General features: G+C 34.1%; 1 protein-coding gene across 1 annotated transcript in view; it reads left to right on the plus strand.

Annotated features, from left to right (window-relative positions):
• pik3cb (phosphatidylinositol-4,5-bisphosphate 3-kinase, catalytic subunit beta) overlaps positions 1-12,407 on the plus strand; it is a 96,953-nt gene extending 84,546 nt beyond the window's left edge. The window contains exons 18-25 of the mRNA XM_087283485.1: positions 908-1,092; positions 1,336-1,445; positions 1,533-1,611; positions 6,394-6,561; positions 8,388-8,511; positions 8,643-8,788; positions 8,977-9,109; positions 10,781-12,407. Of these exons, the coding sequence (XP_087139611.1) occupies positions 908-1,092; positions 1,336-1,445; positions 1,533-1,611; positions 6,394-6,561; positions 8,388-8,511; positions 8,643-8,788; positions 8,977-9,109; positions 10,781-10,912 (1,077 nt within the window). The 3' untranslated portion in view covers positions 10,913-12,407. The remainder of the gene's footprint in view (positions 1-907; positions 1,093-1,335; positions 1,446-1,532; positions 1,612-6,393; positions 6,562-8,387; positions 8,512-8,642; positions 8,789-8,976; positions 9,110-10,780) is intronic.
• The last annotated feature ends 985 nt before the right edge of the window (positions 12,408-13,392 follow it).

Consider the following 13,392-nt stretch of genomic DNA (forward strand, 5'->3'; position numbering starts at 1 on the left):
CCTACTGGTTTGTTTAAAAGACGCTTTAGTGCTGCAAGTAAATGTATGACGTCTGCCACAGATGAGCTTATCTCTCTTGTTATCTGCTCAAAGGGGGCGAGAAGACAGAGAACGTTCCTCTGGACAATTCAGCAGAACAGTGTCTGCAAACGGCCGTTTTTGCCTCTTTCTCTTACACTTTAAAGCGCTTCCACACTGCTGACATGTTTGCTGCATAAAGCGCGCGCCTCTCACTCTACGCGGGTTACTATTTGATCGCGTCATTAAAAACGTCATTGTTCGGCAAAATTTATTCGGCCTTTTTGCTTATTCGGCCGAACACCGAAAGGGCTTTTTTGACTATTTTCGGACGAATAATTTCGGTTGCCGAATATTCGGTGCATCCCTAAATGTTACACACATACTGTTTGCTATATCGATGGCAAAAACGTTGACGCTCAATATCTCAAAATCATTCAGAACGCAGATAGAACCTTATAGTTCCAAGGTAACGAATTGTAACCAATTGTATTATTATATATTCATAGCATATTTTCATAGTATGCTATGAAAAAATACTGCTGTGGTAATATTTTTCTTTCACATCAAAATTTTTTGTGTGTAAATCTCTTTAAATAATCATGTTTTGTTATTGCATTTTGTCTTTCAGAATAATTTTATAATCCACTTTAAGTGATGGGTTACACATTATTTGCATCTTGCTGTTTCCATTAAGTTTGTTGTTATACCCTAATATGTCAATAAAGATAATAATAGAAATATATTATTCTTCCAATAATTTCCAGTAGTACTGTTGCTTTACAAATTGTTCAGGACAGCATTCATTGGACTAAGACATTTTTGAAAGCAGTGAGCTGGCCAGTCAACCTGACACTGAACATTTTCATGTTTTGTTATTATTTTGTAGGTTGAAGCTCTCAATAAGCTGAAAGCAGTAAATGAGTTGATAAAACTGGGCACTATAAAAACGAAGACAAAGCAAGCTCATCTGAAAGAGGCCATGATGTCATGCCTAAGACAGACAGGATTCATCGAGACACTCTCCGATTTGCATTCTCCCCTCAACCCAAACATATTGCTTGCTGGAGTCAGGTAGGATTTGTGCATGTGTGTGTTTTGTTTTATGCTTGTAGATAGTAGATGCTGCACATGAGTAGAATTTGACCAATAAAAAGGCTAAATACGAATAATGGACTATTTTAATTTGTGAAAGTTGGGACATTTATTAGAGAAAATATGCCTTTATACTTTCAGAACACTTGTGTGTTTTATCTGGCTGTCATTTTAGAAAAGACTGCATATAAAAAATATATATTTTGTAACTTTTTTTGGTAGTGTGGAGAAGTGCAAGTACATGGACTCTAAGATGAAACCTCTGTGGATCGTTTACAATAACAAGTTGCTGGGAGGAGAGACAGTGGGCATCATCTTTAAAAATGGAGATGGTAAGGGAAAGATCTTGGATGATAGCTAGAAGCTGTCCCAAGAAGACAATAACACTTGTAAACTTCTAAAATCTGTCTTTTTCTCAGATCTGAGGCAAGATATGTTGACTCTACAGATTTTAAAGTTGATGGATCTGCTGTGGAAAGAGGCCAACCTGGACCTCAGGTATAGAGAGATTGTGTGTCTGTGAGTGCGAGCAGAGGCATTGAAGCAGGAGACATGCTTATTTTTTAAAATGTAGGAAGCAAAGAGTTAGGGTAAATTGGGCATTATCAGACATCATTAATATTTCCACAGGCTCTCCACAAGGCGGCGTACATTCTCCTGTTCTTTTTATCTTAAGCACAAATGATTGTCCGAGTACACAGGAAAATAGGTACTTGATGAATATGCAGATGATACTGTGCTTTTATCCTTGCTTTCTTACTCAGGAATATGAGCCCCTTTCACACAGTGATACCGGTAAATATCTGGAAAATTTCCGGAACGACTTTACCGACATTTTCAAAAAAGCGCTGTTCACACAGGCTAGGACGTTATGGAAATTTTCCGGAAAAGAGCATTCACACATCCATTCCAAAATACCGGTAAATTCTGACATCATTCACCACAAATGAGCTTTAAACGGCTGCGCTTGTATTTGTAAACATTTGACTAAATTACAAACTCTGTGGATCATCAATATTGTGAACAACTTTCGCAGGATCACTTTCGCATGTCGAGATGTTCATAATATGCGTGTGCAGGCGCTTACAGGCTGTTTTACAGGCACACGCAAAGCTTGAAGGTAAACAAACAACGGCTTATCATAAGCATCTCATTGATGATTATTTACACAGTTGGCATTAAGAAGAACATATAAACATGATCTGACTAACTTCTAGCAGCTAAATGTGTCTGGAAAAATATTCAAAGGTTTTTATCCTCACAAACCGCGCGGACGTAAATGCGTCTGACTGTTGTGATTGGCTAAAGCAGACGTCTCACGTCAGCACGTTCTAGACGTGCACGCGCTTATTACGGTAATCTTCCTTCTGCATTCACACAGCGCAGCATTCTGGCAAATTGCCGGTAATGTTACAACTTCTCTTTCCGGAAAATAGCCAGAACGAATTTACCGGTATTTTCAAAAAGGACCTGTTCACACATACAACCTTTCCGGAAAATTGCCGGCAATTTTCCGGAAAGCTCTGTATGTGTGAAAGGGGCTATGGTCAAGTCTTGCTTAATTTTGTCTCATAGTGCAATAAAATGAAACTAGACCTGAATGTGTCAAAAACCAAAGAAATGCTCATTAACTTTGGCAAAAAAAACAAAGAACACCTGGGGCCTCATGTATCAACGCTGCGTACGAACAAAAACTTTGCGTATGCCAGGTTTTACGCTCAGAATCGCTCACGTTTGGATTTACTAACGATGAAATGAACGTGGGAATGTGTGCACCTCCTCGCCAGCTTCATGGCTGGCGTACGCACAGTTTTTGTGCGTGTCTGTTTTATTTCCATTGGCGACTCCTAGAGGCAGTTGTGTTAAATTGCACTCTACAAAGTGTCTTTGAGGCTTGCAATGGCAGCTGTATGAGACAGGTTCATCTAGCAGGTATATAAGGTTTCCATACCATACAGCTGACCAGCCAAACATTAAAGCACAATTTGCAGCAGTCGCCTGTTTTCCCAATGTAATCTGAGCGATCTACTGCACGCACATTGCTATAAAGACACCATCTGAAGATGAATTTGCATGCGTGAATCAGAAACATTTCCATTCAATAAATGTGCAAATAAAATATGATGCACAAACTTATTAATGATTCTTACTTGTCTTTCTCGTGATAAATAGTAGGCAAAATCTGATATGTAGCTGGGAAAAAAAGAAGGATGAGTTCATCAGATGCTGGATTCGAACCGAGTTCATGCTTGAATGTGTCAAAACATGTTGACATGCGTTTTACCAGCTGCACCACTGAGAGTGTTAAGGGTACTACAACATTTTACACATTTACATCGCACAATTTATTTTTTAAATCTACACAGTGCGATGTTCAGACTCAACTGTGTTAACCGCATCAGCTAAACTCTCCCCACTCTATTTTTTTCTTTTGTTGTTAATTCCGGAGGACAAACTTGCAAATAACACTGTTTCCCTGTTGTCTACCTCCGAAAGGAGCACCTCCAATTCACATTCTGTTCAAAGTTTCTCTTCTTGCTTGCTTTTGCCTTTACTTTTTCGTTGGGTTTTGCCAAAGTAGAGTCATTAGCATATTCATACGGGGGAGGAGGCAGGGAGGGGTTTTGTGCTCGTGCATGTTGCACTCAGTTTCACGTTCATCCGGATGTACAAAAGAATATGCGTGGGATTCGGCGCACGCAATGTTTTAGTATGATTTCCACGCAAGTCTTCGTACATGAGGCCCCTGCTCTCCAAAGCGTGGTCATAAATGTCACACAGGTCAATGTTGTGAAGTAATACCTAGGAACAATTATTGACAACAGGTTGAAATTTGATCAAAACACACATACAATTATTAATAAGGCTCATCAAAGACTGTTTTAATTGCGGAAAAGCTAAACTCTTTTAACATAGAGAAAGTTAAGTTCTTAAGACCTTTTACAGTTAATTTATTGAAAGTATTTTGTCCTTTTCCTTTATTTGCTGGTTTTCTTCTCTGTCTATAAAAAACAAGAATCATCTTCAAGGCATTGTTAATTTGTACTTAATTTTAGGAGTTCACCTACGAAGTCTTGCATACTATTACGAACAGCTGGTGTTGAGGATGGCACATAAAATACTAGGAGATGGCACACACCCCTTGAGCAGATATTTTGAGTGGATGCCCCTTAGGCAACAATAAGATGTTCCGCAAAACATTATAAATTAACATTTGTGCCTGAAGCAATTTGGTTACGTAAGAAATGTAGTTAACCAATGCTTATTATTAATTATTATTATCATTATATATTTTTTTTTCGTTTTTTTTTTGTGTATACTTGCTATTAAGTGTTTGTGTTCACGGCTCACAAAGTTCGATTCCTGCCTCACGGTCCTATGCCGATACTACCCCTCTCTCTGCTGCCCATGCTTTCCCGTCAATAATCTCTACTGGCCTGTCCATTAAAGGTGAAAACCCTGAAAAAAAAATACAAAAATAATAAAATAATTAAAAATAAATTAACACCTCAAGGGTACATACAAGTGCCTTAAATGTACAAAAGTGTTCCTTTTCAGGTACTAATATATACTTTTGAGGTACCAATATAGACCCTTTAAGTACAAATGTGTACCTTTTGAAAAGTTACCACCCTAGTGACCACTTGCATACCTTTATTTCTGAGAGTGTGGGCAACAGAGCATTCAGCTGCTCTGCTCCCTGGCTTTGGAACTCACAACCACCTACCATCAGAAACATTGACTCCCTTACACTATTCAAATCAAGACTAAAAACCCACTTATTTAAGATGGCTTTTAATACTTAATTGAATCTGCACTACTGCTGTGTATATTTTTTATATTATTTCTCTTGTTGTTTTATTGCTCTTGTTTTATTATACGGTGTCTTTGAGTTGCCAGAAAGGCACCTTTAAACAAAATGTATTATTATTATTATTATTATTATTATTATTATTATTATCATCATTATTATTATTATACCTGTACATATGGTTGTCAATTTGTATATTTCCATTCACTATTTAATTTTATTTTAAAAATATATTTATGCTTTTTATACTGTCTCTTTTATTCTGTTGCACTGTCGAGGCTCTGTCAAGTTCTTTCTGATTCTGCTATTGTGGTACTTGACAAAGATTTGCCAAAGTATTCCTGAGCCCATGTGGTGATATCGCTTATAGATGAGTGACGATTCTTGATGCAGTTGCTGCCACAGTTATTCAGCGTAGGCTTGCACTCTTGTCCTTTACGGACTGAAATTCCTCCAGATTCTTTGAATTTTGTAATTATGTTTTTGAAGAAATATATCCCAATTTTTTCCTATCTGTCTTTGAGAAACATTGTTTTTAAACATTTTAATAATTTTCTCACGTATTTGTTGGCAAACTGGTGATCTTCATCCCATATTTGCTCCTAAAGGACTAGACCTTTCTTGGTAATTCTTTCATAATTAAAGTCACATGTTGGCATCACCACGTTCAAATTGCATTATTTAACCAATTTACCTGATTAATAGTCTTAAAGTGCTCCTCTCCCAATTTTTTGCGATGTGTTGCAGGTCTGAATGACATGAATGGATAAGAAAATGTTTCAAATCACTACTTTTTTTTTTTTTTTTTTTTTGCGTTTTCAATACTTTGCAAATTTCTATTTATTTATTTGTTCGTTCGTTCGTTTGTTCGTTTGTGTGTGTCATCCAGCTATATAAAATTGGCTGTCTACTAAATTCTGAGTCATTATATACAAAAGAGTAAGCTGCTTTAAAATAATCATTGTTTATATATATATATATATATATATATATATATATATATATATATATATATATATATATATATATATATATATATATATAGGCACATTAACAAAAAAAACAATTACTTGGAGCCTTGGAAAATTCATTGTGCCATTCAAAAAAAAATAAACACACACTTCAAACACAACAGCTAAATCAAAACATTTTCCAAAGTATTTTAAATATGAGTGTCTTTCTATAAATTACACAATAAGGATGATGTATGAAACATCTTCACAATTTAGTTTTTTGCTTAGAGAGAATATACCAGGCCATGTTTTAAGCATAAGTCAGAAATGTAATAGGTGAGATGAATGGGTAATAATGTGTAAATATGGCAATGAGTTAGAGTATTGCATGTGTCAGTTTCTCAAACACCTGTAAAGAGGGATCGGTCTTAATGAATTAAGATATTTTTATGTGATGCAGCTATTCATTTTGCTCTCTGAGATCATTTCAAATTGTTTTTTTTTTATGTCTTGTAGAATTGTGCCTTATGGTTGCTTGGCGACAGGAGATCATTCTGGACTCATCGAGGTAGTATCTTCAGCTGACACCATTGCGAACATCCAAAAAACAAGCAGCAACATGGCTGCTGCTGCCGCCTTCAATAAAGACGCTCTGCTAAACTGGCTTAAAGATAAAAACTCTGGGTACGTTAGACCTGTAGTAGACTATGACCTCTCTTATAAATTGATGATTTCTTTTATCCTCACTTGTAAGTCACTTAGATACATGAGTCTGCTAAATGAATAAATGTAAAATTATCAGTATTTATTAACTTTTTAACTGTATTTATTTTAATGCTAAAGTAGATTGTGCAAATCAAAGCAGCTTCAAATATCTTGACCATAGACTTATCTCTTATCAACAATTTATTCATTAAATTGGCAAATTAATAGATTGCCATCACATGCAGTAAGAAGTTTTCACAGGGGATGACAGCCATTTTCTGGTAACACGTTAGAATAACTATCCATTTTAACTAGTTAATAGATCATTAAAAACTGTTAGTTAATGAATTATAAATGATTTGTTTAACTAAAGTTAATAGTTTGTTTATTATTTAAAACTGTGCCAAAAGATAACTTACAAGCTGTTAGTTAACAAGTTATGAATGACTTGTTAACTGTATTTTAATGATTTACTATAGCTAATATATTAGTAATAGATCATGAACAAGCTGTTAGTAAATTACTTACTAAAGACTTGTTAAGCATCAGTTAATAGGTTATATACATTATTGGGACATTATTCCAGTTGCAGCTATTCTTCATTTATTAACTGTTAGTAAATAAGGAACAGTTGCAACTTTAGAATAACGTCCTAATAACATACATAACTTCACATTTTATCAGTTGTTCATAGTTTGTTAACCATCTTACCAGTGAAACTTTGTAGAACAGCAAATGGATGGAACAAGTTCAAGCTGCAAAAAATTGATGTGATATTTAACAAATGACATTTTTGTACCTTAACCTTGTTCCACTCATAGGCTTTTCTGTGTGCTGTATTTAACCACAGAAACTTCACAGATGAAATGTTGAACGTTGTGTTTAATGTTTAGAAACACACATACTGAGCCATCACATGGCAGAACAGCAGTATACAACAGAATACAAACCCATGAGGTTTGGGCACTTTTTGTGCTAAACATGAAAACAAAATAAATAAAAAAAATCTTTTATTAAAAAAGTTCTACAAAAGTTTCACCGGTATTAGTAGATGGTAAACAAACTATAAACGACTGATCTGTAAAGTGTGAGCTACTATATGGCCCCACTTTATAGTAAGCGTGCTTATCTACTATGTACTTACATAAAAAAATTAATGAAATGTACTAACTGTGTTTATAATGTATTTGAGAACACTTGTGGCGCTTTTGAGTTGGGATAGAGGTTGGGTTATGGACAGGTTTGGTGGCATAGGTACGTTTAAGGATGGGTTAAGGTGTAAGCGATGGTCAACTGTGTATTTACAAATGTAATAACAAAAGTTAATTACAGATGTAATTACATACATGTATTTAATCAATATTAAGTACACAGTAAATACATATATACAAAAAGTACATTGTAAAAACTATCAATTCCTGTACATATTAGTTAAGGCCACTTAATATAAAGTGGGACCTAATATATTAGTTAAGTGTTAGTTATCAGCTTATGTATGTTATTGGGACGTTATTTTAAAGTTGCAACTGTTCCTCATTTACTAACAGTTAATAAATGAAGAATGTTTGCAACTTTAGAAAAACGTCCCAATAACGTATATAAAATATTAACTGATACTTAACAAGTCTTTAGTAAGTAATTTACTAACAGCTTGTTCATGATCAATTACCAATATATTAGGTATAGTTAAAAATCATTAAAATACAGTTTACAAGTCATTTATAAGGGATAGTTATTCTAAAGGGTTACGCATTTTCTTATTAAAAATAGTTTCAAATCTGATTGGCATCATGATGTTTTAACAGGGATGCTTTGGACAAAGCCATTGAGGAGTTCACTCTATCATGTGCTGGTTATTGTGTTGCCACCTATGTCTTGGGCATTGGTGATCGCCACAGTGACAACATAATGGTCCGCAGTACAGGGCAGGTAGGTTGGAAAACTACTGTATATATGAAGCCATTTTAATGTTTTCCCACATAATGTGTAGTCTTCTAAAATGTCATTCTAATAAAATGCTATATACTAACGTAGTGTCTGTCTGTCTGTCTGTAATTCAGCTTTTCCACATAGATTTTGGGCACATACTGGGAAACTTTAAGTCTAAGTTTGGGATTAAGCGGGAACGTGTTCCTTTCATCCTCACACATGACTTCATCCACGTGATTCAAGAGGGAAAAACAGGCAACACAGAGAAATTTGGAAAGTTAGTAACAAACATCCTTAAGCATATTTCATCATTTTGCATATCGCTCTCACACAATATATATATATATATATATATATATATATATATATATATATATATATATATATATATATATATATATATATAAAATATATATAAAATCCTTGATTAATGTTCTGTATATAATGTGCTTGTTTTGTGTGTAGTTTTAGGCAATATTGTGAGGAGGCATATATGATTCTGAGAAAGAATGGAAATCTGTTCATCACACTCTTTGCTCTCATGCTCACCGCAGGCCTACCAGAGCTCACGTCTGTCAAAGATATACAGTATTTAAAGGTAATCAAAGTATTAAGCAAATACAACATTGTGTGTGTGTATATGTAATATATTATATATATATATATATATATATATATATATATATATATATATATATATATATATATATATGTAATATATTATATATATATATGTAATATATTATATATATATATATATATATATATATATATATATATATATATATATATATATATATATATATATATATATATATATATATATTTCAGTCAGAATTATATATATTTTGTCTTTTTTAAAGATTTCTCTAATAAGGTTTAACAGAGCAAGGAAATTTTCACAGTATGTCTGATAATATTTTTTCATCTGTATAAATTTTTATTTGTTTTATTTGTTTTATTTCAGCTGGAATAAAAGCAGTTTTTAATTTTTGAAACAAATTTTAATGGCCAAAATTATTAGCTCCTTTAAGCTATATGTTTTTCGATTGTCTACAGAACAAACCATCATTATACAATAACTTTCCTAATTACCCTAACCTGCCTAGTTCACCTAATTGACCTCGTTACGCCTTTAAATGTTACATTAAGCTGTATAAAATTGTTTAGAAAAAAAAAAAAAAACGGGTTGGAAAAAAATCTTCTCTCCGTTAAACAGAATATATTGAAAAATAAAGGGGGCTAATAATTCAGGGGGCTAATAATTCTGACTTCAACTGTATATATTGCACACACATTTCACACACTTTTTAACCGAATGCAAGAAATACGCTTTTTCCATACAAAGTTATGTGAATAATAATGTATCTGTCAAACTCAACTGCAAATTGTTCTCTTCCAAATCATATGAACAGAAATGAAGTATGAGTGGAACACTGGGAGATGTTTACAACACCACAATTCAGGTTTATTAGAAACTGCTGTGCAGAAATACCTTTAACATGACTACCTATCATGTCAAAGAATATTTTTAGAACAGGTTATGCCACGCAACTTTTTTTAAAATGGGACTTGTGATTTGCACAGAATAAAAAACACTTATTATCACAACACTTACATGCAGGATTTTTGCCCTGTTGATCTTTAGATCAGTTGTGAAAAGATGATACATATTAACCGTATCAGATTTCAGATACTATAAAAACACTGCCCTTCCATACCTTTAATCTCTTTAAAGAACACAAAACCTCTCTGTCTACCTTTGGGTTTCATGAAGAAAAAAATACTACACACTCAATCAATGACTTCATATTTTAAGTGATCACATTATTAAGGATAGATTTGCCACCACATTTAATTATCATTTAAATTAGATATTTAGTCCAGTTAATAGACTCATATAGAGACATGTAAAAAAAAAAAAAAAAAAACTTGCACTGTTCCACAGTATATACAGTTAATAATATAGATATTCCTTTACTTAGATTTGTTGTTATTGCTTTTAAAATTTCTATTCTTCCTGTTTTATATTGTTTCCACTTGTATAGATGTACTTTGTATTGCTATTGTTGTATTTAATAAACATATATGACAAGTACTATGCTTTTATTTTTTTGTTTACTGCAAAAATTGGATAAAGTCAGGGGAAAAAAAGAGGGGGGGGGGTCACATTTTAACAATAGATTGAACTGTTCAATGTATCATAAAGCAAAACTTTTTAAACATTACAGAATTGTCTGAACATTTCACCTGTGTTTTTTTTTCCCAGGACTCTCTGGCATTAGGCAAAACTGATGAGGAGGCCCTCAAACAGTTCCGGCAGAAGTTTGATGAAGCTCTGCGAGAGAGTTGGACCACCAAAGTCAACTGGATGGCCCACATTGTGGCTCACCCTTCATAAAATGAGTGAAACACTAATACTGAGCTCCAAATGAACTTAGACTTCACCATTAAGTGATTTAAGTGCAGTAAAACTATTTCAGTAAAAATAACTTATTTATGATCTTAGAAAATTAATCAACAAATTGCATGGATCTAAATAATCATCAAAGGTCTATAGTCTGCGGGAATAAACAAACAAAACAAAAAATAGCTTGCACAATATCATCTGCCTCTGACCTCCATATAACCATACAAACATAAAGCGTTACCATATTGGGACTGACAAAAATGGATGAGTACAAGCTCAGAGGATCAAAAGGTAAAAATGTGCCTCACTGCACAGGAAACATTATTTGTAACTGATTTCTGTTTTTTATTATTTTATTTTTTTTATTTTATTTTTTTTTCATTTGCAGGACTTTATTAAAAGAAATGACCTTACAAACACTGGAATCATGTTATAGGTATAAATATTTTATGGCTTTTAAACATTGTCATATTAAAGCACTATTTTTATTCCGCAATACTACTTTATGTACAGTATAGCAGAAATTGCTGTAAAAAAACAGAGGTTTTACACAGATTCACTGAAGAAAACTTTGAACAGACACTGTGTAGATGGTGGACCTTCTCCAATGTTTTACCTCTTTACTTCTCTTTGTTGAGCAAAGCTCATGAAGTGCCAGCTGTAAAATAGATACTTAATCTAATCCTAAGCACAACATTGTAGCCAAACCGGTTATTTGATGGTACAGTCCATGAAAATTGTTCATTTTTCTTGCCTGTTATTTTAAGTCACTGTGGGTTTACTGTATTCCTGTTGTATTCCTATTCAAAATGGAAATTCAGAATTTCAACAGTTTATTCAGTTTCAGCTTATTTGTAGAATTTCTGCACAAAAGACTCAAGAGGACCAAAAAGGGGAGGTCTAGCTGTCATGAAAGCTACTGTCTACTGACAGCTCAGTAGTAATCACAGAAATAATCAATGTTTTACTACTGATAACATGCTGTCTTGTAGTGCTGCTTTTCCTTTTTTTGGCTACGTGACTAGACGTGTATAGATGCACTGAGCATGTTATTTTTACACTGAATACACTGTGCGAATGGGATGAAAGATTGTTTTCTACTGTGATATTATTAAAACAATGCAAAAGCCTTGGACCAACATTCCAGAGATATTTGTGTGTATTGCATTAATGTTTGGGCATGTACTGTTTAGTATACGAGATAGGAAGACTTAAGAGTTGTGTGTATCAAACAAATAAAATTTTGTACTCGAGCAGGTTATGCTCAAATGTCCATTGACCTTACTCCTGCTATTAGGGGATTTCACATTTTGATGCCTTTCTGCAATATGCCAATGTAAAAGTGCTACTGTAAATGTTTTATCAAAGAGATATGGGCTCATGCGGCTGTATGCTACACAGCTCATATTTGATTTCACTGTTAATTTAATTGTGGATTTTTCTCTGTCTTGCCCATTTCATATGAATAAAAGTTGTTTTCATTTAATTTCTATTTATAACTGCAATTTTGTTTGTTGTTGGGCAGGTGGGAGAGGGAAAGCTGTAACATAGGCTTGGAATTAAAGTTTCAAAAAAAGATACACAATTTATAGTAGCTAATATGTTTTTTTGCTACTGTCAAAATTTGATAAATGACTTAGGTCACACCCCATCCATTTATATATATATATATATATATATATATATATATATATATATATATATATATATATATATATATATATATATATATATATATATTAGGGGTGTCACGATTTCGATTTTTAATCGAAATCGATCGAAATTTATTCTCAATTTCGATTATCGAATCAAAAAATAGAATCGTCGATGCTGCCACGCCCCATGTCACGTCAGCTTGGCTTGCAAAGCGGGAAAAAAACAGGCTTGTTGAAGTGCTTGTTAAACTGCAGAAGCAGGAGACCCGTCGACAGAACTTAAACCCTCTCCTCTTTCAATGAAGTCGCCGGTGTGTAAGCATTTTGGATTTCCAGTGAGTTATGTTGACAACGTTCGTGTTGTCGACAAAAAAAAACACAGTTTTGCTAGCTCTGCTATGTACGTATTACGTACGGTTCGTCCGATAGACAACACCGGCATCGCGATCCTCCGCCCGCCCCCGTTGCAAATCCGCTCGCGAAAAGTATGTTTACACTTTACACTCAGGTCCTGTTTACACTTTTAGAACGACAACGATTTGACATCCACAGTGGCGTGTAGCATTTCTGAGCAGCCCTCCTTCCTCACTACCTCTGAAAATGCACATCACATGACCACACAGACACAGACGCACACACATCCATGCCCTCGAGACAGCAGGTCCAGGCAGTCAGATGACTGCTTCAATCTTTCACTCACTTGTACTTAGTCATTTTAGCGAACACCTCAGATACTGTTGGCTGGTTCCTGTTGGTTGTGCGTCTTTTTTACAGACGCCATTATAACGACACAAATCACTGCCTATTCACGATTCC

This window comes from Danio rerio, chromosome 15, assembly GCF_052040795.2.
Source record: "Danio rerio strain M-AB ecotype USA chromosome 15, GRCz13ab, whole genome shotgun sequence".
NCBI lineage: Eukaryota > Metazoa > Chordata > Actinopteri > Cypriniformes > Danionidae > Danio > Danio rerio.